Source organism: Leuciscus leuciscus (assembly GCF_965113295.1).
Source record: "Leuciscus leuciscus genome assembly, chromosome: 5".
Taxonomy (NCBI): domain Eukaryota; kingdom Metazoa; phylum Chordata; class Actinopteri; order Cypriniformes; family Leuciscidae; genus Leuciscus; species Leuciscus leuciscus.
The window spans coordinates 41,820,880-41,845,842 of record NC_138729.1 but is presented as its reverse complement, the minus strand read 5'-3'; the positions used below and the strand labels follow the sequence as shown (position 1 = coordinate 41,845,842).

At 35.7% G+C, this 24,963-nt stretch overlaps 2 protein-coding genes across 9 annotated transcripts in view; both read left to right on the top strand.

The window, feature by feature from the left end:
- unc13ba (unc-13 homolog Ba (C. elegans)) overlaps positions 1 to 6,360 on the top strand; it is a 109,366-nt gene extending 103,006 nt beyond the window's left edge. For all 5 annotated transcript variants that reach the window (XM_082170133.1, XM_082170132.1, XM_082170131.1 and 2 more), the window contains 7 exons: positions 812 to 856; positions 940 to 1,011; positions 1,375 to 1,522; positions 1,655 to 1,711; positions 2,316 to 2,408; positions 2,536 to 2,695; positions 4,735 to 6,360. In XM_082170133.1, coding sequence (XP_082026259.1) covers positions 812 to 856; positions 940 to 1,011; positions 1,375 to 1,522; positions 1,655 to 1,711; positions 2,316 to 2,408; positions 2,536 to 2,695; positions 4,735 to 5,020 — 861 coding nt within the window. In that variant the 3' untranslated portion in view covers positions 5,021 to 6,360. The remainder of the gene's footprint in view (positions 1 to 811; positions 857 to 939; positions 1,012 to 1,374; positions 1,523 to 1,654; positions 1,712 to 2,315; positions 2,409 to 2,535; positions 2,696 to 4,734) is intronic.
- Positions 6,361 to 8,290: 1,930 nt separating this feature from the next.
- The window catches only part of atp8b5a (ATPase phospholipid transporting 8B5a), a 36,152-nt gene continuing 19,479 nt past the window's right edge, over positions 8,291 to 24,963 (top strand). For 3 of the 4 annotated variants that reach the window (XR_014206156.1, XR_014206157.1, XM_082170194.1), the window contains exons 1-6: positions 8,291 to 8,524; positions 19,863 to 19,945; positions 20,213 to 20,271; positions 20,663 to 20,776; positions 22,133 to 22,231; positions 23,238 to 23,299. Coding sequence is in view for 2 of the 4 variants with exons in the window: in XM_082170194.1 (XP_082026320.1) it covers positions 19,903 to 19,945; positions 20,213 to 20,271; positions 20,663 to 20,776; positions 22,133 to 22,231; positions 23,238 to 23,299 (377 nt within the window). In the remaining 2 variants the exon portion in view is untranslated. Of the gene's footprint in view, positions 8,884 to 19,862; positions 19,946 to 20,212; positions 20,272 to 20,662; positions 20,777 to 22,132; positions 22,232 to 23,237; positions 23,300 to 24,963 lie in introns of all 4 variants that reach the window. The other variant, XM_082170195.1, reaches the window with a different exon arrangement.

Sequence of the window (24,963 nt, the reverse complement as noted above, 5' to 3'; positions counted from 1 at the left end):
CGGGGACACTATACTGCCAAAAGAGCACCGTCCTTCGGATGAGACGTTAAACCGAGGTCCTGACTCTCTGTGGTCATTAAAAATCCCAGGATGTCCTTCGAAAAAGAGTAGGGGTGTAACCCCGGCATCCTGGCCAAATTTGCCCCTTGGCCTCTGTCTATCATGGCTCCTAATCATCCCCATATACTGATTGGCTTCATCACTGTCTCCTCTCCACCAGTTAGCCGGTGTGTGGTGGGCGTTCTGGCGCAATATGGCTGCCGTCGCATCATCCAAGTGGATGCTGCACATTGGTGGTGGTTGAGGAGATTCCCCCCATCTATGTAAAGCGCTTTGAGGTCTCAGAAAAAGCGCTATATAAATGTATATAAATGTAACAAATTATTATCAGGTTTTTTTTATTATTACTATTTCAATTGTCAGTGTCGGTATACTATCTAGGGATAGCAACGAGTACAGTAGCAATCCAAAGTGACAGTGATGATCATCAACACAAAAATTGCATAGTTTTTCCTCAAAATGAAAATGTTTTGTTTTATTTTAAGCATTTTGCATTTGTAAAATGCAAAGCCTCATTTTTAATTTCATGATGACCATTTTAAGTTGTAACATGTGGTCGGATTTTCAGACATTTTTCCAGGTTTTTAAATTAAAGATATTTTTTAATTGTGACTGCATCTTGAACTTGTACTGGAACAGACATCATGACCATAATGCTGTCCCTATAGTTAACATACACAATATTTTTCAGCCAATACTGGCAGTCAGATGTTTCAGATATTCTGGGTTTTGTTTTTGTTTTTTACTACAGGGAGCTCAGCTTCTTACTGCTGCTAAGGAACTGTCCAAACTAAAGGTATTAACCATAAGTGCATGGGCAAAACATATAATCTATAGCCTAAGAAAGTGTGTTAGGCTAATGTTTCTCTCTCATTATAGGGAGGTGCGGAGCCAAAGAGCTTGTCTCCAAGGCAATGTTTGATAATGGAGGCAGCACTGGACGCAATCAAGGTGTGTTGGTGGATACGGCATACCCGCTGAGTTACAACACATTAAAGTGTTGGCTTTCTGCTTAAAAACAGAACTGTCACAGCAAGCCAACATGTTGCACACTGCACCGGGGTTTGAGTTCTTCCAATTGTGTGTGTGTGTGTAATGAGAGTTTGTGTGGGTAGGAGAGAGAATTCAAGAGACAATCTGAGGAAGCTGCTCACCACAGGCATGACATTTCACACGTAGTAACTTGGTCAGACAAAACAAGTTACTCTCTGTAGCACCTTTTTCAGTAGGAAATTCATGCTAATTTACTCTCTCTCTCTCTCTCTCTCTCTCTCTCTCTCTCTCTCTCTCTCTCTCAAACTTGCTGCTGGGTAGCTGTTTTTCCATGCTGGTGGGAATGGTTTAAAAAAAGCGTATCTGGAGAAGAGCCCTGAGCTGTCATCGCTGCGTTACGCTCTCTCCCTATATACACAGACCACAGATGCTCTTATCAAGACGTTTGTGACAACACAACATGCTCAGGGTGAGATACATACACATGCGCACATGTTCACTGGCTGACTTTTATATCAGCCTTTGCACATGGCCACACAATCTATATAAATGATTTGACATTTGCTGGACTTTTTTTTAAATGAAACATTTCTTCTCGCAGTTCAAAATGGAATGGGCGTCAGGATCACCCCCAAAGAGAGTGTTCGACCTGACCGAGGTGGGCCGAAAATGTCAAAATGATGAAATTTCTCACTCACAAAATATTTTTATTTTAGCATATTTTTATTAATATATTTAATGTGTTTTATAAATGTTAGTTATTCCTGTGATTTCAAAGACGAATCTTTAGCAGCCATTACTCCAGTATTCAGTGCAAATGATCCTTCAGAAATCATTGTAATATGTGGATTTGCTGCTGTTCAAAACGGTTGTGTTGCTTAATTATTATTATTATTATTATTTTTAAATATTATTCAATATTTATATTATATACTTTATTTATTTTTTGCATTTTAGGAGAAAATGCATTTCTGTTGCAACAAATCCCCTGCTCATTACATATTTGGTTAATAAAGATTTTGTCTAATTTGATAATGCTTCACTATTTAGCTATCAGTAGAGTAAAATACTTTCAGCTTGGTTTTACAGTATCATTTTTAATAGCACATTTTACTTAATTTCTTTGAAATCCATTCCATATAATTCCAATATTTTTAATCACAATCATAAAAAGTGAAAACAGATTTTTTTTTTTTTTTTTATGCATATAATGAACAGGTTGAATGTACAGTATTTGTGAAATGAAGTGGTTTGATTGACAGGCTCCGGGGTTGAGCGGCCGATAGGGGAGTCAGTAATTCAGTTGGATTTGTCGCCTCCAGCTGGAAACACTGAGCAGAAACTCTGCGTCAGAGGTGAGAGCACTACAGGAAAGAAGAGATACATTTTCTCATCTGTGCATTTAAGTGCCTGAGATGATGATTTAATCCTGTCAACACCCCTGACATCGTTTTACAAACTCGTTCTCTCTTTCTCTTTCAGTGATTGCAGTAAATGACATGAAATGGCAGACCTCAGGGATGTTTCGTCCATTTGTGGAGGTCAACCTGGTCGGCCCACAGCTCGCAGAGAAGAAACGGAAATTCACAACCAAATCAAAAAACAACTGCTGGACTGCAAAATACAATGAGGCATTTCAGTTGTGAGTGAAAACAACTCTCATATGTAAATGTTTCTCTATTTAAATGTGTGGTTTGTAGAGACTGCACGTCGCCTACTGATATCTCCTAGTCGGTTTACTTGTCAAAACAATACCCGAGTTAGCCTACTTGTGTTTGTGACTTGTTACATAAAAAAAAAAAAAAAGGGTAACACTTTATTTTACAGTGTCCTTGTTACATATGTTACATGTACTTACCGTAGTAATAACAGTCAATTAAATTACATGCAACTAACCCTAAGCCAAATCCCAATCCTACCCTAACCCTTTAGTATGTACATGTAGTTAATTAATATTACTCAGTACTTAAATGTATTATTACACTGTAACAATGACACCTTAAAATAAAGTGTAACCAAAAATAGTTCATATCAACCAGTGTTTATTAATTGGCAGCCCAATGTTTGTTACAACTATGTCTCTTACATGTATTGTACAAACATTAAAATAACGGGTTTCATAGTGTATTTAACATGGGCAAATTAACACGTTGTAAATTGACACGCAACGTTATAACCTTAACATCTTCGTCTTTCACGTCGAACAATATGTTGTAATAATACAACAATAATATATTAACATGTATTAATAAAATTCATGTTTACAGTTAGCCTAGAGATATTATGCAGTGCTGGGTAGATTACTTGCCAATTATAGTCTGTTACTGATTACAAATTACATGACGAAAATTGTAGTTAGTAACGTAATCTAGATTACTCGTTTTAGGTAATGTATTCTGACTACTTTTTGATAACTTTTGACCTTACTCGTTTAAAAAATTTGATTTGAATGCAATTATCGTATACCATATTGATTTTTTTTTTTTTTAAACAAAGAAAGAGAAAATATTTTCCATTCTTTGTTATCAACAACATGAAATGCATTAAGCATCACTTTATGCCAGGGTTTCCCAAACTGGGGTTAATGAAATAACTGCAGGGGGATTGTGAGTTGATGAAAAGCTAATGATTAATTAATCATATCAATGTAAAATTAAAATGAATATTTTTTTAGAAAGGAAAATATAAGAATCAAGTCAAGTCAAGTCACCTTTATTTATATAGCGCTTTTTACAATACAGATTGTTTCAAAGCAGCTTGACAGAGATAACAGGAAAATAATGCAACAACGTTTGTTTCCAGAAGAAAATAGCGTCACAGTCCAGCTTAAGTAAGTTCAGTGATGTTTCATTATTGTTGTAAAAAAGTTATTAATTTAGTTCATTTATATATATAGCCTCTCTAGAGAAAACCGTGATGTCATCATCCAGCTCAGTTCAGTTCTCATATAATGGTGTCATTGCAGGCAGATCAATAATATTGTTGAATTAAATGAAATGTCCCCAACTAAGCAAACCAAAAGCCAATGACGAAAAAGGAGAAAAAAAGCGATAAAGAATCAATAAATTATGAAAAATGTACTACCATTGTGTGAATAATATATAATCCATAAAAAAGTAACCGTAATCTGATTGAGCATTTTAAAACGTAATATAATATAATAAAAGTACTTACATTTTTGGAATCTGATTACATACTGTAATCCAGATTACATGTAATCAGTCACTACCCAGCACTGGTATTATACAACATTAGCCTCTTCGTATTGCATTTCACAGGTCTTAAACAGTAAAAAACAATAGGGATCTGTACTTGCATTACTTAGATCTTGACTCAACCGGTTCAAAATAGTTTATAATAGAAAAAGACAAAGTTCATGTAGTCTATTCGCTGTCATCGTCCTCCTGCCGCATGCTCTTTGGTCGCGGTCATGGCTCGCTGGTTTGCGTTCAGAAACACAATTGTGTCATATGGTTATTGCGCGCTCAAGTACTCTGTCTTCCGACAGCGCCAACTAGTGGTTGAAGTAGTCAACTACCCGCACACTAGCCCTAGTGGTTTGAAACACCAGCATTTTCCATAATAACAACACTAGTACTTGGTGGCAGTTTTTTTAAGTCATATTACTGAGAATGTTCTACTCATATGTGTATTTTCTCCCTCCTTTTATCTCAATCTCAGTGTGCTGGGTAAAGGCATGAGTCTGGACTGCTATGAAATTCAAATATCGGTGAAGGATTACTGTTTTGGTCGTGCGGACCGGGTGGTGGGGATCGCAGTACTGCAGCTGCGTGATGTAGCAGACCGGAAAAGCTGCGTGTGCTGGTGCCCTTTGGGCCCGCGTATCAACATAGATGAAACCGGGACCACCGCACTACGAATCCTCTCTCAACGCTCGACTGATGAGGTTGCCAAAGAGTTCGTCAAACTAAAAGCTGAGACCAGACCCGTTGAAGAGGGGAGGTGAAGATGAAGCAGAAGGTTGACCTCTTCAGTCGGCCAAAATGATGAAAGTGGACTGATTAAAACAGAGACTTTGATCATTTGAGGCAAATGAAAGACTTCCTAACTGTATCTGACTGACAAACAAGCCTTCACAAACCGATTGCACAAGGACTTACACTGTTTATAAAATCTTGCATGTTTGTTCAAAGCCTTAAGTGTCATGTAATCGTTTGACTGGCTTTGCATCATTCTTCATGAGGAGCAACTACTAAGATGAGTGCTCGCACTGAGAACTGCGTTCCCACGGTCCCATGGAAAATCTGGTAATATCAGGGAATTTTCAAAGTGTGATGTCAAAAAAAGGTAGTCATCACTAAAATATTTTGTCGACTAGAAATATCTAGAATTTTGTTGTACAAAAATTAATCAAACGACTGGAAAAATCATTGAAATTTCATCACTTCTAATGAAGTGTTTTTCGGCGCGAGGGCGGGACAGGCCGGTCATCTCACATGATATTTCTGCAATAGTAAATGACAACGATCCAATCAATTCATCGTGGACAAAATCAAGTCCTGCCCTACATTTGTTCTTGTTTGAGAAGCAGTTTCACAATATGGAAGAAAAGACGTTTCATGCCGACTTTAATGATTGCTTTGCGATTATTTCAAGCACGTTGTAAAGAAAGATATCAGTGAAATTACGAAAAAGATCAAATATAAGAAGATGCGAGAGTTTTGCCAAACCATGAGTCTATGGGCTCATTCTTTGTGGCCTTCTGAATGGGAGTCTACTGTTGTTGTTCTAACAAGATTTATTTACATTGGATGTCTATCCTTTGATTGACATATGCACATTTTTCTTCAGTGGTCTGTTCACTAATGTGATCCTGAAATCTTATCTGTAATACCTTCGATACGTTCACCATCTTTGTCTTACTTGAAAGACCTCTCCAAATACTCCAAAGATCATGGTTATTTCCCCTAGTTTTTTTCCCACAGATGTCTCAAAACAGATAAATACACAAATAAAAAAGACCAATATAGGCCAACCAGTGCCAGCTAATGAGAAGGGATGTACTGTATGAAACTTTGTTTACCTTGTGCCAAGTAGATTGTATGCTCTCTTTTTTTGAGGTGTAATAGTTATGTTTTGTTTTGTACACAACCATACAGGTGTAAGTAAACACAATCTCTAAAGACAACTACCACATGTGCATGTATTTATTGTAAATTCTAGCTTTAGGTCATATGTTTTATGTTTTGTCAATATGTGGAAAGCTATTTATGTATTTTAAATTATGGAGGAGATCACAGATTGAATTGATATTCTGAATTCGTTTATAAATTATTTATGAATTAATGTGTTTGTGTGTTTCTCTAAGAATTAATCTTCTGGTCCGTTACATCTTTCATTCTCCAAACATCATTGTGCTGCTAATTAGCATTGATATTTGCGTTTGGATGCATAGATCTGTGGTTGGAAGGCCCACGCTTAAACTTTCTACTTCTCAATATGACTGGCTCTTCCTTTTAAATAATTTCCTCTCTTCTGTTGATTTGCATGTCAGTTATAGTGTTTCTTCTCTCTGTAGAAGTTCCTGTAAAGGAATCTGATTCAAGTATGGCAAGTCCAGCCTTGTCCAACTTGTTGTTCAGAACAACCAGGCCATATAATTCCCTTGACCCCTGCTTTTAATGAGGTGACCTGTTTTAAAAAAATCAATGCAATTGAGGTAAGACTGGCTTCTGTATAATGCATATCATGTATTTGCATTTAATGATGGCTTTTTGATATGGGATATATTTAATAGGTAGTGAATGAAATACATTTTGAGCAATCTTTGTGGCGTCACGTTCAAATTGTTTCACTTCCACATTTTGGGTGGGTTGATCATTGGTCTGCTTTTTTGTAAAACTGAACGTTGTTGTTCTTTGTTGTTTTCCAGCAGATGAAGAATTGTAAATAGCAAGTATATATGGACAAACATGGATACTCTTATAAATGCTTACTGGAAATATGCTGGAAATTGTTTAATGACAGTAGTTAAACAAGTACTCTCTCTCTCTCTCTCTCTCTCTCTCTCTCTCTCTCTCTCTCTCTCTCTCTCTCTCTCTCTCTCTCTCTCTCTCTCTCTCTCTCTCTCTCTCACTCTCTCTGTGTGTATGTGTGTGTGAAAGCTTTCTGTGATGGTTAGGGTAACGAATGTACAGTTTGCACATTATAAAAATCATGTCTATGGAAATTCCCCATAAAACATGGATACCCAACGTTGTGTGTGTGTGTGTGTGTGTGTGTGTGCGTGCGTGCGTGCGTGCGTGCGTGCGTGCGTGCACAACACGTGCTTGAATGCTCATGAGTGTTTATCATTTGGATTTGTATGGTTAACCTGTTTTCTTTTCATGGATTTATGTATTTTTAATCTATCCATAATAAGGTAACCTATAATTATTTCCTATAATAATTTATCAGGACTTGTATAATGATTATTTTCTTACAAGATGGAAATGCTTCATCAGCCTATGATGGCTTTCTCTCTGAAAATCTGCTTGGCTATAGTTTGAGGAAAAATGTATTCCCAGAAGTGAGCTGAATATGATAAAACCTCCATAATCCATAATTGGAAAACCTAAATACATAAAGCTAATAATGATAATACTATTTGAAAGAAAAAAAAATGCATATTATGTATTTTCATTTTATTCAATTTTATTTTTAAATATTATTATTAAGAAGAAAATTATATTTCTATTTTTACATATTTTAAAGAGGCAAAAAGTTTTAGGATTTTTCTATAGCGATTATAATTAGCTTTGTATAAAAACAACAGAAGTCCTTGTTTAGATAGTTAAGTAAATGTGTATATTCTGTGTATTCTCAATGTGTGTGGTCATAGTGAACATGCTCAGTACTGCTGTTCTTTGTCAGTGGTTAGAGAAATAGGGGGAAAAAAACGTATTGCTTCCTTTTTTGGTGTGCCGGAAATCTATACTTTTCTAGTAAGTAAATGGGTGTGTGCAAGACAGAAAGGGACCGTGAGATATACAGAGATCTGAATAAAAGTTTGACAGTTTGTTACTCCGGAAGACAAGTGAGTAAATGAAACCTCAGATAAACTGTCACAAGAGTAACACCGAAAAAGAACATTTAAGTTTCCACCCCTCTTCCTTGTTTATGTTGTGTGTGTGTGTGTGTGTGTGTGTGTGTGGTGGGGTCTCTCGTGTGTGTGTGTGTGTGTGTGTGTGTGTGTGTGTGTGTGTGTGTGTGTGTGTGTGTGTGTGTGTGTGTGTGTGTGTGTGTGTGTGAATGAGTCTAGGCTGGATGCCTGCACTCCCTGTTTCCCATCAACGCAAAGTGAGAGCAGATGGAAGGCTGAAAAGTGAGAGAAAGGAGGAGGAGAAAGAAAAAAAAGGGCTAGACAAAGAGGAGGAGACTCTTTAGCTGACTTCGGTGATCTCTGGCTGGAGAAAGGAGTGCCTTGTTAGACCTACTACACACACTGCGATGTCACCATAGGACGCTTACGGTAAGAATACTGAGGGTAAAAGTTAGGGGTGCAGCAAGAGGTCAAGGTCAGCAGAGCGGGACCCTGCAGACAGTCCTGGAAAAAAACACAGGAAGTAAGATAGAGGCTGTGAGAGTGAAAGAGTTTTTCATTCTCCTCGTCTCAGCAGTTTCAAAAGAGGGGTGGAAATACAGAGAGGTTCACGTTGATACTCAGCCTGAGGGCGAATTTTTGGTCATGGATGCCTTACGAGGGTGTCAAAAATTTGACTAAAAAAGCTGAGATGTTTGGAAATTTGCAATCTCTGGACTATAACTTTTCTACCCAGCCAGCTGTCAAAGAAACAGATACAGAGTTGAACTCTCTTGAAGTTACTCCAGGTGAGAATTGATTTAAACCACTGATGTTCTTCTGTTGTTCTTCAGCGCAATTTCTTTATTTTTTTTGTGAAAAATTAAGTGACATCTTCATAATGAATACTTTCACTTTGATAATTGTTTTTAATGTATGTATTTTTTGATTGAAATGTCAGCAATTTTGATAACACAAGATTAAAACTTTGAAATTGTCTAACTCATTGAAGACATCTTCATTTTGTGGTGTAATGTACTGTACCTGAATCTGACTTTTTCCGCACTTCTGTCTGTTTAGTCTGGGGGCTCTGGGGATAAACTGGGGATTTACTCAGTTTATACTCAACATAATATAATGCTTGACAGTTTGCAACCTTAACTCTATAATATATATATATATATATATATATATATATATATATATATATATATATATATATATATATATATATATATATATATATATATATATATATATATATATATATATATCAGCGCATTAGTCTATTAAACCATGTTGCAAAGCATACATCATGTATTGCTGTATATACTGAACAATACCCTTCAAAATGACCTGATGAACATAGGAGATAGATCATCCGGTTTAGTCTCTGACTGTATCTGCCTTCCTCTATGATTAGATGGACTGGTGTTGCATTACAAGTTGCTCATTTACAGTATAGGTAGGTTTTATTCTTTACCTTAAGCATTAAACTTTGGCTTGTAACTCAACCCTCATTTGTGCTACAGGTTTGAATGATATCTCGAATCATATGGCTTGTTGAGGGAAGGTGTGTTATTACTTTTCTATGCAATCAGACTTTGTGGGTGTAGAAAAAAAATCCCATAGTTTGTGTTTTGACGTAGAGCACAACACTACATGGTCAGGTTGTAAAACCCTTTTAGTTCTAACTGGAACCTTTTTTTGAGAGTATAGGATAACATTTGCATTATTTTGCTGAATATTTAGTGCTGTTGATTACAGACTTAGCAATAAAGCTTGCTTTTTTTCTTGTACTGTAGCAGATTCTCAAATCTGGTTTAGGACAGTCTGAAGTCTGGTTCTCTTCAGGTTTAGGAGTTTGTGTTGGCCTTCCAGTGCCGTTCAATGTTTATGATGGCTTTGTGCATATCTGTGACTGTCGCATGACCCTGAGTTCCTCTGCTGGCCCATACAACTCATTGTCAAATACAGCAGATAAATAATGCAGTGTCAACACACAGCAGGCTCTGTCTGATCAGATATGATTGTCTCTGTGACAAACTGTTATTGTTAATGGATAAATAATTAAAAGGTCATTAGAAATTACATGTCTTTATCTGGTAAAATGAGAGGCCTCTCCTTCATTTGCTATACCTGAGCGCTATTGTAAGGCTTGGTTGAATTATTCATCTGCTCATGTCTTATAGATTTTCCATTTAGTTGTGATTTATCGCTTTATTGCCTCTACTAGACATTGTTTTATTATTTTTTTTTTTACAGATGAAATTATGTAAATTGATGCAAAAATAATCTCAATTTAGGTTAGTTGAAGTGTCAAAAATTTCTTTTTTTTTCTTTTTAAAATGGATAAATGTACAGTTACACAATTAAGTAGAAAATGAGGCGTTTAGTAGAAAAGAAAAGTAGAATAGTTCAACGTTTTACTCCCATGAGGGGATTTCAGTAAAAACTACTAAAACAAGAAGTTACTGAGTTCCTCAAATTCTGTTGTATTATAATAACAGTGAAATTGCATGCAAATAAACTACTACTAACAATAACAACAGATGAAGGGCAGTGGTCTATAGCATGCCAGAACTATTTTTGACGTTGACGTTGTCTTATTAGTTATGCTTGGTTAACATCACTATCACAAATAGAATTGCTTATAGTTTCAGTTAGGGATTAGAACTAAGCATTAGATTTTAGCATGTGTATCATCCCTCACCTTTTGTGATCCCTCAAACCGTGCCACTTGTTAAGAAGATGTGTGTTATTGATTTTCTTATCCATCCGACTTGTGTATTTCGCTGGTAGATGATAAAAAGTATGGCAGATAGGAAAATCCCTTAAATTTGCATTGAAGGAGTGACCTGAGCTGAGTTACCTGAGTAAGCAGACATTTCAATTCAATTATTCAATTATTCAATTTTGAATGAAAGTAGACAAATTAGACATAGGAGCAGCTGACTGAATTGTTTTATTTCTAGATTAGCTGACATCATTAGTCAAATCTGCATCCAATGACCATAAATGCCAAAAGCGTTTTACAACATGACATCTATAGCCCTAGTCATTTATCACAAGTGAGGTGCTATAACATTGGTCTTTAGCTCTCGGCCACCCATCGTATGGCTCTTCCCATGATGCCCTCCCTCTGACTGTCTCAGTCTGCATGTTTCCTGTGTGAAGCTGAGGAAATGATGAAATCCCACTGCAACTGTGGCACACTTCACATTTTGTTGCCTGCAGCTCTCTACAGAGACATTTAGTAGTAGAAGGTCTACTTCAGGATGTATGCTGCTGCCTTTAATGTATAACTAGAGGTTCTTGAGAGTTTCCTTTATTGTCTCAGTGCATTAGTGCAGGATGGGTGCTTGTGTTTATTGAGTTGTTCTGCTTGGAAAGCAACATTCCTTTACTAGCCATTTAATTAGTAAACTATAGGGAAAGTCATCTCTCTAAGTGTGTCTCTGTCATCTTTACCTCTATTGACCTGACTCATAGTTATGGAGAAGTGGTCCTATCGGACTTCCTGAAGCTCTGTGGATGAGTTTTGCATGGTTTATGTCTGAGAGACACTTTGGTAAACACAGATTATTATAATTTTTTTAAACCCTGAACCTTAAAAAAAAAAAAAGAAAAAAAAGGGCTGTACCTATTTGCATACCTAAAAAGAAAAACATTTTCAAAGAAACTTTGGACATTTTGGAAAAACATCTGGCAAACCTAAATATTTGTAAATAAGTTACTTTTTTTATTTAGATTAAACTTTCAGCAGGCTGTTGTATACTGCATGTGCCTTCCAAACTTTGGGGAGTAACTAGCTACACACTACATTATTCAGTACTGTGACAGTTGTTCAGCCGTTTTCAAATTGCTGTATTTTGTTTCCAGTAACAAACTACATGATCCATATTAAACTGTATATAATACATAGATAAACATATTAAACTATACTATAATAAAATATGATATACTATAATAACAATATTGTATTGCAAACTTTACAGCCCAAAAAAATGAATCAAACATTCTAGAAGCGCGTTTTGGTAATACTTTAGAATAATGGTCCGTCATTAATAAGTAACTATGCAGAAAGTAATGCAGGAGTTTGTAGTAGTACTACATTAACACTTCAAATTCTACTATTAACTAATATGAAATCAGTAAGTAATATCGAATTTAGGACTTAGAAAGTTCCTTATTAGGTAATCAATAATTACTGAATGAGACTGGCATCATTAAGAACTAATAGGTAACTATGACAAATTATAAAGAATGACTAATTATTTACTAATCACAACATTAACACGTGTCTGAGATGTGAGTCTTTTTTTACTCTGTAAATAAAATGCATCACTCATTACTCAAGTGTTACTCACTATGCAGGAACTACTTGTGATCTGGACCGTTATTTTCAAGTGAAAAACATTATCATTAGTCCTGCATTACTTTCTGCATAGTTACTCATTAACGAACCATTATTCTAAAGTGTTACCCCTCGTTTCTTTCACTTTCTTATATGTAGCATGAACCTTAAAAAGTTTGTCAATCAGGTGAATCAGTTCATTTTGATGGTAAATCAATGTAAATAGTTTAATGTAATATTTTTATTTTTTTTATTTTAAGAGTATAATAATACAAATATGGATTAAAGTCGTTACGACTATTGTCTGCGAGTGCAAATTTCAACATTCAACCTCAGATTTTTATTTGACAGGTTTTCACATTGGAGCTGTGAGTGCAAATGTTCACGTACAAGTACGAATATTTATTGTACAAGTTCTCAAATTCACATCTACGTGCTCTCGAGTTTTGCTACTCCTTTACTTTCATAATTACTTGCTACTATTCAAACCCAGTTTGAAAGAATCTTCCCCACCCAGCACTAATCTGCTGTCACCTCCAGACTGGAGTTACTCACTATAATCACTGCGTTTCTGAGGAATCCTGCTGCAAGTCACTGCATGTTGCAAGTCACTGCATGTTTCATACTGTTTAGAAATGCATGTGGTAAACTACGTAAGCTAAGTCTTGCTATCAACACTCCAAACTGATCCATTGGAGACTAATAATACAAAGTACAGTTCAATTGAAAATGTTATAATATATGGATTCTTTTGTTTGTGTTAATACTCACTATTTTTGTGTTTCAGTGTAGTGTTGTCAAAAGACCCGGTACTTCGGTACCAAGTCGGTACAAATTTTTTTTTAAACGTCACGGTACCAGGTTTTCTCAAACCCGGTACTTGATGCGCGTGCATGCCCGAAGCGCGTGCAGTTGCGTCCTCTTCATAAAAGCGCTGATGGCGATCGGCGGTGCTGCTGCTGATGTGGTGCTGATGTTTTTGCGCGTGCAGATACGTTATTTCAAATGGCGTGCGTCAAGCGCACTCATAATAGAAGCGGCGCGCTCGCTTTTCCATGTGCGTTCACGGATGCATAGCAACGACAGACGCCACGGGAGTACAAACGCTTGTGCGAACTGCGCTCTCCATGACGACGAGGAAGTGTGACATAGGCCTATTAATTGATTTCTAGCCCTTGCATTAGCTTTACTACTAGATATATTTATGGAGATGAGAAATAAAAAGCCGTCATTAATATCAGTCCGTCAGAAAAGCAGTTCTAGTCTTATTCTTGGCTGGATAACTCTTAGCAGGTTTAAAAAGCCCTTTTAAAGTTAAATGTGAATACAGTTTTGGATTAAATAAAAGTATAGTCAAGTCAAATAAAACATTTTATCTCCTGTATAGTTTGGTAATGCTACAATAAGATACCATTCATTAACATTACTTAATGCGTTCTCTAACATAACATTGAGTGAACAATATATTTTTACAACATTAATTAATGTTTGTGAATGTTATTTAATACAAAACACTTGATTGGTCATGTTTGTTCACTTCATTCATTGTGCATTAAATAATGTTAACAGAAATAATGTTAACTTTTGATTTTAAAAATGTATTTTTAAATTAACCCCTAAAGGAGAATAATTGCGACAGTATATAACTATTGTTTTTTTTGTTAGGTCATTTTATCTAATGTTATCTAACAAATGGAATCTTATTGTAAAGTGTTTTTAATACTACAGTTTCCATCTTTGTGATATACACTTTAATATAATTATGTAAATTTAATCTAAATTAAGCTTTGGTACCGAAATTGGTACCGAGAACCGTGGATTTTCACTGGTATCGGTACCGAATACTGAAATTTTGGTACCGTGACAACACTATTTCAGTGTTTTGTTACACATCCAGTTGCTAATCTTTTAGCTTTCCCACAGTGTGTGTAGACTACAGTACATTGTATTCACTTGTTTGTCATTAGCACTTCCTTCTATTGAATGACCTGTCAGCAGTTAATCAAAATGTTGCTAAACCCAATTCCCTCACGGTTTACCAAACTGAGTTGGAGTTTCTGTTTGTCTTCATGTATAGTTATTAAAAAGTGTCTATTTATCTATAAACACACTACAGCATTTCCTTTTGTCTTCAGTGGGATTCTACAGAACCCCTTGATCAATGCACTGCCCTACTTTCAAAACCACCTACGTGGTTTCACTAGCTTTATTTTCACACCCTTCTGATTTGTCCAATTATTTGTTTGTTAGTTTAAAACCAACATTTGTTAGTAGTGTTGGCATTTGATACCATAACCCATTTTTTATTCCATAACCCATTTGGTAACACTACTTGAAGGGGTGTGCATAAGACTGACATGATACCTTCATAATCATGACATGTCATGAATATGAAGGAGGTTTTATGCATGTTTATGCAACTGTCATTAAGTGTCATTCGCTCATTTATGACATTTTTTATGCAAATATGACATTGTTTGAAATGTCTTTATTATGAAAACTTGACATAAACCAATACATCATAGCCTGTCATAAATATGTCATAAACATGACATAGCAGATTAATTATCAAACTTAAGAAACTACTTAGCTTTATGGGTTAACATTACATTAAACTATCATGTGGTTGGTTTTGACATTGGTTGTCATGAGGCCATTATAACTGTCATGAATATACTGTATTTATGACCACTTTTTTTTTCTCCAGTATTCCATTATTAGTTATAATTTGACAGTATTAACACTTAATGACATTTTAATGACAAATTAAATTCATATCACTGTAGTTGAGGTCAAGATAAAAATATTCATGACAGTGTTATAAAATTATTTGACAGAGTATTAATACTTAATGACATTTTAATGACAAATTCAATTTGTACCACTGGAAAAAAAGTGGTCAGTAATATAATGTAATGTTAACCCATTAAAAGAGGTAAAACAGGTTATGATGTACTGGTTTTATGTCAAGTTGTCATAAAGACATCTCAAACAATGTCATCTTTGCATTAAAAATGACATTATTGAGCGAATGACACTTAATGACAGTTGTCATTAACATGCATAAATCCTCCTTCTTATTCATGACATGTGTCATGTCATGATTATGAAGGTGTCATGTCAGTCTTATGCACACCCCTTCAAGAAAAGTGTTACCAAAAAAATGTTAACATAATTTTGTGATTCTGTTATGCAGATTATTTCTATGTACCAACTTCTTTGTGTAATGACACATTTACAGTCATAGGTTTTAAAAATAGCAGCATGGCACTGTAGATTATCTGAAGTGGTGTGGAGTAATAGTGACCAGAGCATGTCAGCCCATATGCAGGCATGTGAGGTATATTCTGAGACACCACACCAAAGCTTATCAAAAGGCAGGATCTTAATTATTTCGGTCCTTGTATATTTAGCTTATATTCACTCAGATATTACTCACGTATGCACTCTCATTTGTTTTATAATCACATCACACAGGAACTTAGGAAAGGGAAAGGTGGAAAACAAGATAGCACACAATAGCCCCTTTGAAGACTTACACACATATATAACAGCCACTGGACTTCTAGGCTCTAGACTGTGTTTGTAAAATTTCCAGTCATTTCCTCCAAAGAGTAGAAGGTCAGAGTATTGCATGAGGATTTCCTAGATGCTGCCTTTGAAAATGGGGCAGTTGATGTATGACATAAATTTTTATTTATTTATTTACTCTATTTATTTATTTATTCATTTATTTAGGTTAGCATTGAGAGTTTGAGTTAGAATTTATATGAATATGGTCATTTCACCAGTTTAATCACAATTTTAATTCCAACCCACTGGAAGTTGAATTGGAATTTGATTTTGAATTGAAATGACATGGATAAATATTATACTACCTTCAAATATTTTATGTTAGTTACAGTTCAATTCAATATGCAATTCTGCATCATGTTTGCTAATTTAATTAAATTCCAAAAATGTAATTGGAATTAACAAGGCAAGTGTGGGCTTGTTGAAAAGGGAGAATCCCTTTTCTTTGCCTGCTTTTTTCATCTCCAGCCCTCCACACCTTATTTTGTCAAACAGGTCTTGCTCACATAACACTTGTGTAATTTAATTTATTAAAATGGTATCAGCACATTTTATATTAGAATTTTCTCATTGACTGTTTCTCATTCTCTTTTCTTTTTTTCTTTTTTTTAACAGTGAGGTTACAGCCTAACCTTACAGTGGTGACAGTGAGACATGTATTCCTGTAGCATGCATGTTTGCAAACATGCACTTGGATATGTGGTTACTATGTGTGCGTATTGTGGTCTGTGCCTTGTCTTCTTGCACCCCCTCAGAACCCCCCCTATTTGTTTCTGTGGTTTGATTGGACTCACATCTATCTTTTTCCAACCACTTGCACTGTTTTTCACTTGGTGGCCCTCTTTAGTTCTCTCCTATTCTGCCTATTTTACTGTAAATCATTCTCTGCATCTTATGCTGTCGTGACAAATTAACTTCACAAAGTTTGCACATTTGGCTTGGGTGTTGTCTCTGTCTCAAAACATGCTGTAATAGTTTTTTTATGGGCTCAGTCACTGACATTTGGAGTGGGGAAAGTTCTTGTCCATACTGTAAGAATTGAGAAAATAGAAAATGCCGGGGAGTCTGGTTGAGGAACGACCACTCCCAGAGAAGACAAAGGACCTTTCTCGAAATTAACATTTGACACTCTCTTGAGAAACTAGCATCCCTGAGTCAATCACCTCACCCATGTTGTCTCTCTCTCACGCTGAGATCACCAGATAGTCACCCAAAAATCTAAATGGTTTAATGTGAATAATTATCATACAGTATTATACATGTTTGGTATCATTTGAAATGTCTCAGTGCGACTGGTACAAAGGTCTCATTCCCAAAGAAGTAAACCAAAAGGTAATAAAGTTCTTAAGAGTTTAGAGATAACTTGCAAACAGAGGAGGGTATGCAAGACACTCCGCATCATGTATTTTAGAATGTCAGGTTCGCATCTTCTCTCTTTATTCCAGAACATTTGATGTTTTGTATTTATTTTCTTTGAACTGATTATAAAATTGCCATGATACATTTACATTTGATTTTATTCCGACTGACTCTGAAATAGTTTTTCCCAAGTAGATTAAACGGATTCGTATGTTACCGCAAGTTTTGCGTCAGATTAGTGACGAGTAATATTTGGCACTAATTCAAGTGTACGTGGTTCGCAAAGACAAGAAGTTAATTTCCTTTTAGAACAGCAAAAATGCTGCTTGACCAATCTAAATTTGCGTGCGTCTTACCTCTGTTTTAATTTAAAGTTACTTTAGATAAGTGTACGTGGGAAACCAATCGACATGGCCATGGCCAATCCAAAGCTATTATAAAAGAAGTAATGTTGGTCAACTTATATCTGTAATAGTTGCCATACCTCTTTAATTTCAAGTGTATGCAATCACGGGGGCTATACCAAAGTATCTTTGATTGTGTAAGCGTGAATGCGACCAATCTTAGGGATATAGCCAATTACCTCTTGGTGACCAAAACTGACGAGCTTGTGATCGTGAGACCCGCGTTAAACAGAAGGCGTGAGGACCTCAGAGCCATATAGCTTCCTAATATGAACGGGTAAAATAAAAGTTAAGAGATAAATAGAACTATCAAATGTATTGCTAAACTATAATATAATTGAACAATAACCAACTGGCAATCTAACCTAAATTCAAGGTCGTGATAAAATGGAGTCAGATATAAAATGGAGTCAGATAAAAGCTTAAATGGAATTCAATTACATTGCCACGCGGAAAGACAGTAACGCGCAGAGACCTTCACCCGTTCTATTGGATGCCGCCATTGGGCTGATCTAGACGGGCTTACATTGCTATTTAGATCTTGCAGTGCATGTTGATCATACAGTTTACAATGGAATGTAGAGTCAAAAATATGATAATAAATGATAAAACATTTATGACATTTGTCCTTTTTTCAATACAATGAAATAATGCAGTGACTAGGGGAAGTCAAACTTTAAAACGGACAAAAAAGCATCATAAAAGTGGCATACAAGTTGTCCATACAACTTGTATTCTATATTCCAAGTCATATGATACATGTAGCTTTGTGTAAAAAAAAAAAGAAAAAGAGGTAGTTATACTTTGAAATGTCATAGCTCTCAAATAATTCTCATATGGACTACTTTTATGGTACATTTACTTTTTTCATTTTGATCCTTTTGCTTACTGTCTGCTATCGTTGAATGGAAAAGTTGACATTTATTCAGCTAAATATCTCCTTTTACGCTCCAAGAATAAAGTCATACAAGTTTCAAATAACATGAAACCGATGACAGAATTCACACATTTGGGTAAACTATCACTTTAAGTCTTCAAAATAAACTTGAATGGGACTTGTACTGATTTGTAACCCCTGGCTTAAATGGTTATTTTTCATAATGACTAGTTTTTTCCCAGTGATGTGGACAGCGTAACCAAGCTGTGGCCACAGTGGAAAACAGCTCTTCCAAAGGTTCTCTAGCATGTGTGCTGTACATTTAAAACACACATTCTTAAACACACACTTCTAAAATTAGCTCTTGTGTCACTCTGGAATTCTGTCCAATGGGCGGGTTTCATAAGTGCTGTTTCCTCAAATTGGAATGTGTTTGTGGTGTGTAGAGTTAAAAAGTTTGGGGTTGTAAGATTTTTTTTTAATGTTTTTTGAAAGAAGTCTTTTATGTTCACCACGGTAATATTGTGAAATATTAATACAATTTAAAACAACTGTTTTCTCTTTTGATATATTTTAAAATATAATTTTTTTCTGTGATGGAAAAGCTGAATTTTCAGCAGCCTTTACACCAACCTTCAGTGTCCCATTTATTGTCATTACCTTCTCTTTTTATCAATGTAATGCACCCTTGCTAATTGCTTAAACAGACTATCTTACTGACCCCAAACTTTTAGTTGGTAGTGTATCAATGTGTTCACGTGTGTATGTTTGTGTAAAAGATGTGTCACAGCATAGTTTTATTCACTGAAATTTCAAAAGTCAGGATGTCTTGGTGCTTTTATTTCAACAAAAAGTGCTTAAAAGGAAAGTTCACCCAAAAATAAAAATTGTCATCACTTACTTACCCTCAAGTCCAAACATGTATGAGTTTCTTTTTTCTGTTGAACACAAAAGAAGATATTTTGAAGAATGTAGGTAACCAGACAGTTGACGGTAGCCATAGATTTCCATAGTAGGAAAATAAATACTATGGAAGTCAAAATCTGCAAAATATCTTCTTTTGTGTTCTACAGATAGAAGAAACTCATACAGGTTTGGAAAAACATGAGGGTGGGTAAATGATGACACAATTTTAGGGTGAACTATCCCTTTAAAAATAGTCACCTTTAAGCAGTTTAACACACTCTTTCTCAGACAATCGTTTTGTTCTCTTTTCAGAGAAATGATGATTAATCCTTGAAAAAGAAGAAAGGAAGCCATGCCATTCTTTGGCTTAGACTGTACGCGGAAAAGAGAGAGAGGTACTGACATGACACACAGCTTTGACCTTTAACCAAAGTCTTACATCATAGGATTCTATCCTAGCGAAGTATGCAGAGACTACTGTATGAGTAATCCATTCATTGGTTGATTTCCCCCAAAAAACTGTAAACTGTTTAGGACGGGACTATCCGTTTGTCCTATCAATGACCTACAGAAGAGGGCTGCAAATTACAAACTTGCCTGACCTAACCAAATTAACCTAATCTAAAGCCTAATCTAAAGTTTTTCTCTATATTTGTTTATAGAGGTGGAGAGGAAAATCAGAGCAAACGACAGAGAATATAACTCATCCTTCAGATATGCTGTGAGTATGAAATCAGTGTGACAGAAAATTACTCTAATTCAAACCTACAAAAATTTAACATTTGTGTTTTGTCTGAAGATATAGCCTAGATGACCGAATGTGTCATGATGACATTATATGGAACCTCCCGTTTCCTCTTAACAGATTGCAGCTATTTTCGATTCCATTCTTGGAATTTTTTTTTTTTTTACTTTCTCACAGTCCAACACTTGTTATTTGTCACTGTCACTTATATTTGTTATATATTGCTTGTATTTTTGAGATTCAAATGTGTAAAATCTTACTTGCTATCTTAATAGGAAATAAGCATGTTTGATCTTTAGACGCATGTAAGATGATGTCTGCAAAACACTATTGAACCATCTTTCATCTCTATCTTTTCTTCCTGAAGACCAATTCCATCAAGACCTCCAAATACAACCCCTTCACTTTTTTGCCTCTCAACTTGTTTGAGCAGTTCCAGAGGATCGCCAATGCCTACTTCCTCTTCCTGCTCACCCTACAGGTGCGTCATACATCACGCAGTTTACTGAATGAAGCTCTGGATCTTCAGAGTATTCTTTCATTAGTTCATTAATATATTCATTCACTCACTCAATTGATAATGATTTGGAATCAAAGTCAGTCCGAGACAAAGGAAGTTAGGGTTACACTTTATTTCAAGAGTCCACTTTAGACATTCTACTAACTATGACTAACTTTACAACTACATGTCAGCTAACTCTCAGAGTATTAGTAGACTGTTAGGTTAGGGTTAGTAGAATAAGTTGATCTTCTTGCAAAGTTATTTACTTAATAAAATGTTAATAAAATAAAGCATTAGCAGATAAGCATAGAGTCTACTAATACTCTACTGACTGCTAGTTAACATGTAGTTGCAAAGTTAGTAGAATGTCTAAAATGGATAATAAAAACAGTGTTATCAAAGTTTGAGGATGTTTCTTCTTTCATTCTTTGAGGATGTTTAGTCATGCATATTGGCAAAGAATGTGATCAAAACATGACCCCAACTTCCCGTATTAAGTCTACGCCCCACGCATTCTAAATGACTAAATACTTGTGCAATAATGATTGTGTCATGACCCTATAAATTTATTAGCTCACTCTTTATTAGCCTTGACTTTAAGGCAAGTCATTTGACTTTGCAGCCTTTTCCGTTACACTCAATGGCAGCTATTTCCAGTCATACAAGTACAGCTACCATATACAGTAGTAAATTAATGAGGAAAGTAATTACGTTATCAATAACATTTTAAATTAGACACAGATTTTTCAAAGTTGTAAATAAAACAGATTATTGGAGTATGTTTTACCAGAAAATATTTTTGTTTTTGTTTTTCTGCTTTAAAATTTGCCGTTTCTTTTTAATTGGATGTGAAATTTACTAGCAACTTCTGAGTGAAAATTGCTTTACAGCCACTCTACTTAGTGGTAAAAATAGCTTATTAATTGTGTGTTGTCCTCTCAGGCTCTCCAATATATATTATAAGGGTATGTTTTACAAAAAAATAACAGTTTTTGTACTTCAAGATTTCACGGTTAATTCAATGTGATACTTGCAGTTTCTTTGTAATTGTGTGAAAAAAATATTCCGCTCAACTTTTTTCAGTACAGATAATCTATAAAGACTATAATCGAAATAATGATATCATGAATTGTGTGTCTTAGCTCAGATCATGCCGTCATATTGTGTGATACATTTTTTCCCATTCACATATTTACTAGTGCACCATCTCTGGCTCACAATGTGATGTACTGTGGCTATCAGTATGTTGCTGGCTTTTGCATTTAATACTTAATCATCACATTGCAACATTCAAAGCACATTTTAACGTGTGTGTGTATGTGTGTTGTATTGTAGGTTATTCCTGCTATTTCCTCTCTGCCTTGGTTCACCACTGTCTTCCCTCTAGTGTTGGTATTAACAGTGACTGCAGCCAAAGATGCCATTGATGATATTGTAAGTACACACATGTGACTGTATGCAACACACTGAAGATCTATTCATCCGTTGTTCATGTTTCTTTCATTTTTTTCCCTCCTGACTGGAACTAGCGCGATCTGACTGTGATTTAACTATATATGCCAAAGACTGATTATTAAAGCTTTGCCATTGCTCTGTATTCCCAAAGTCCTTAATTCTGTTGGTTTATTTTGCTGTGGTTAAAACATCTAAGACAGCATGTTAAGGGGAAAATAAAGGCTATGTTTTCCATATAAAGAATTAATGCATTTTTTTGTGTGATTATTTTATGCCGTAAAGTTCTGGATGAAATCTCATTAGTCCCAAAATCCCGCTTTTCATAAATATTGCATTGTACCTGGTAAGGAGTTTAAATTCTTTCAATATTGTTGAAATCAGACTACAGCTACTAGTACTCATTTTTTCAGTCCCCCTGTAATCCCGAGAACCCCCAGACCCTCTGCTAGATCGCAAATTGAGCTACCTCGGTTTTTCCTATGGTCTGGTTGGAAATAAATGACATTTAGTTAATGAAAATGACAGCTTTTACTATAATACTCAGTACACGTCTAATTTAAATGCCCTTTACTTTGGCACACGGGCATCACGCAAACTTTCCTCCGAACAGCAGAAACTCGTAAAGCAAAAGGTTACGGGTCTGAATTTGTCAGTGGTGGACTGGAAAATCTGATACAGTGAACAGGAGCCACCTCAGCCACGGCAGGAATACAATAGTCCTTATGTTCCTACTGAGGGAAGTGGAGGGGAATTAGGGAATCGCTCCTCTGCTCCTCTTTCTCTCCTCGTTCATAAAGCTGGAATGAGCCAGGTTCTGGATGCAGCAGATCTTTGCATTTAAAAACAGATTTAAAGATTTCTCTTCTCTGTCTTCAGATTCATTTATCCCATAAGGGCTTCTGTTATCATTTTCTTTTTGCTTTCATATGGTTTCTTGCTCCATTATTTTCCTTCAGTCTTTTTTTGTCTTTTTATTTCTTTGCAGAATCGCCACAGAAGTGACAGGCAAGTGAATAACCGTAAGGTGAATGTACTTATCAATGGAAAGTGAGTGGCTGCCATATTTCTGTTTCAGTCTTACTTGTTACCTGCACACCTTTTCTATGCAATTATTTTCATATGACACCAGCTTCACCCCCCTTTTTTTTTCATAGAAAACAAACAAACAAATGGTGCATTTACCTATAAGGGGATTGGCTCTTTTAATATAAAGGCAGGACTTCTGTTCTTACAGCCTCGCTACTGAGTGGTAGTTTTTTCAATTTCTATAAATGGTGCATCTACTTTTCATACTATCTCTGGTTTAATCTGGAATGTTTTGAATTTTGAACTTACTACAAAACAAATGCATCAATCCCAACAGGACACAGCTGTAGACACATAGAAATGTTCTTCCTGTTGTTCTGACCTGTGTTCTTGTATCTTGATCTCTCTCTCTCACACACACACACACACACACACACACACACACACACACACACACACACACACACACACACACAATTAATAGCTACTAGAATGATGCCTTATATTCTATGTTGTCAGAAAACACACACACACACACACACACACACACACACACACACACACACACATGTACTTTTATGTACTTTGCCTTACTGAAACCTGGCTTAAACCAACGATCATTGTGTCAGGACCGCTTCCCACGTACCGACTAGGGCATGAAAAATTCAGCAGATTATTTGCGCTAAATGAATGGTTAATGTCATGGTGCAATGAGCAGAAACTGCTCTTTGTAAATAATTGGAATCTGTTTTGGGAGCGTCCTAGGCTTTTCCGTGCTGATGGCTTACACCCAAGCAGATTCGGAGCGGATCTTCTGTCAGATAACATCTCCAAAATGTTAAATACCCTTTGACTAGTAACCAAAAGTCCAAATCATAGTCTCTGCTGCACCAATTCAACTGATATAAATACTAGTGTAGAACATTGCATAGAAACAGTGTCTATTCCTCGTTTAGTGAGATCAAATAATAAATCTAATGCAGGATCTAGGAAAAATCTAATTGTTATTAAAACAGAAAATGTTGCTATTAGTAAACAAAAACTATTTCTAAAGCTAGGTCTTCTAAACATTAGATCACTCACACCTAAGGCAGTTATTGTAAATGAAATAGTCACAGATAATAGCTTCGATGTACTTTGCCTTACTGAAACCTGGCTTAAACCAAATGATTATTTCGGTATTAATGAGTCTACTCCTCCTGGATACTGTTATAAGCATGAGCCCCGTCTGATTGGCCGTGGCGGAGGTGTTGCAACCATTTATAAAGATATTCTAAATGTTACTCAGAAAACGGGTTATAAGTTTATTTCATTTGAAGTACTTGTACTAAATGTTACGCTCTTAGATGTTAGAAAAACATCCCTATTATCTCTAGCCTTGGCTACCGTATATAGACCGCCAGGGCCTTACGCTGATTTCCTAAAAGAGTTTGCAGATTTTCTCTCAGACCTATTAGTCAATGTCGATAAAGCATTAATTGTTGGAGATTTTAACATACACGTAGATAATCCAAATGATGCGTTAGGAGCTGCGTTTACAGATTTATTAAATTCATTTGGGGTCAAGCAAAACGTCACCGGACCAACTCATCGTCTTAATCATACACTCGATTTAATTATATCACACGGAACCGATCCAACCGATATAGATATCATTCCACAAAGTGATGAAGTCACTGATCACT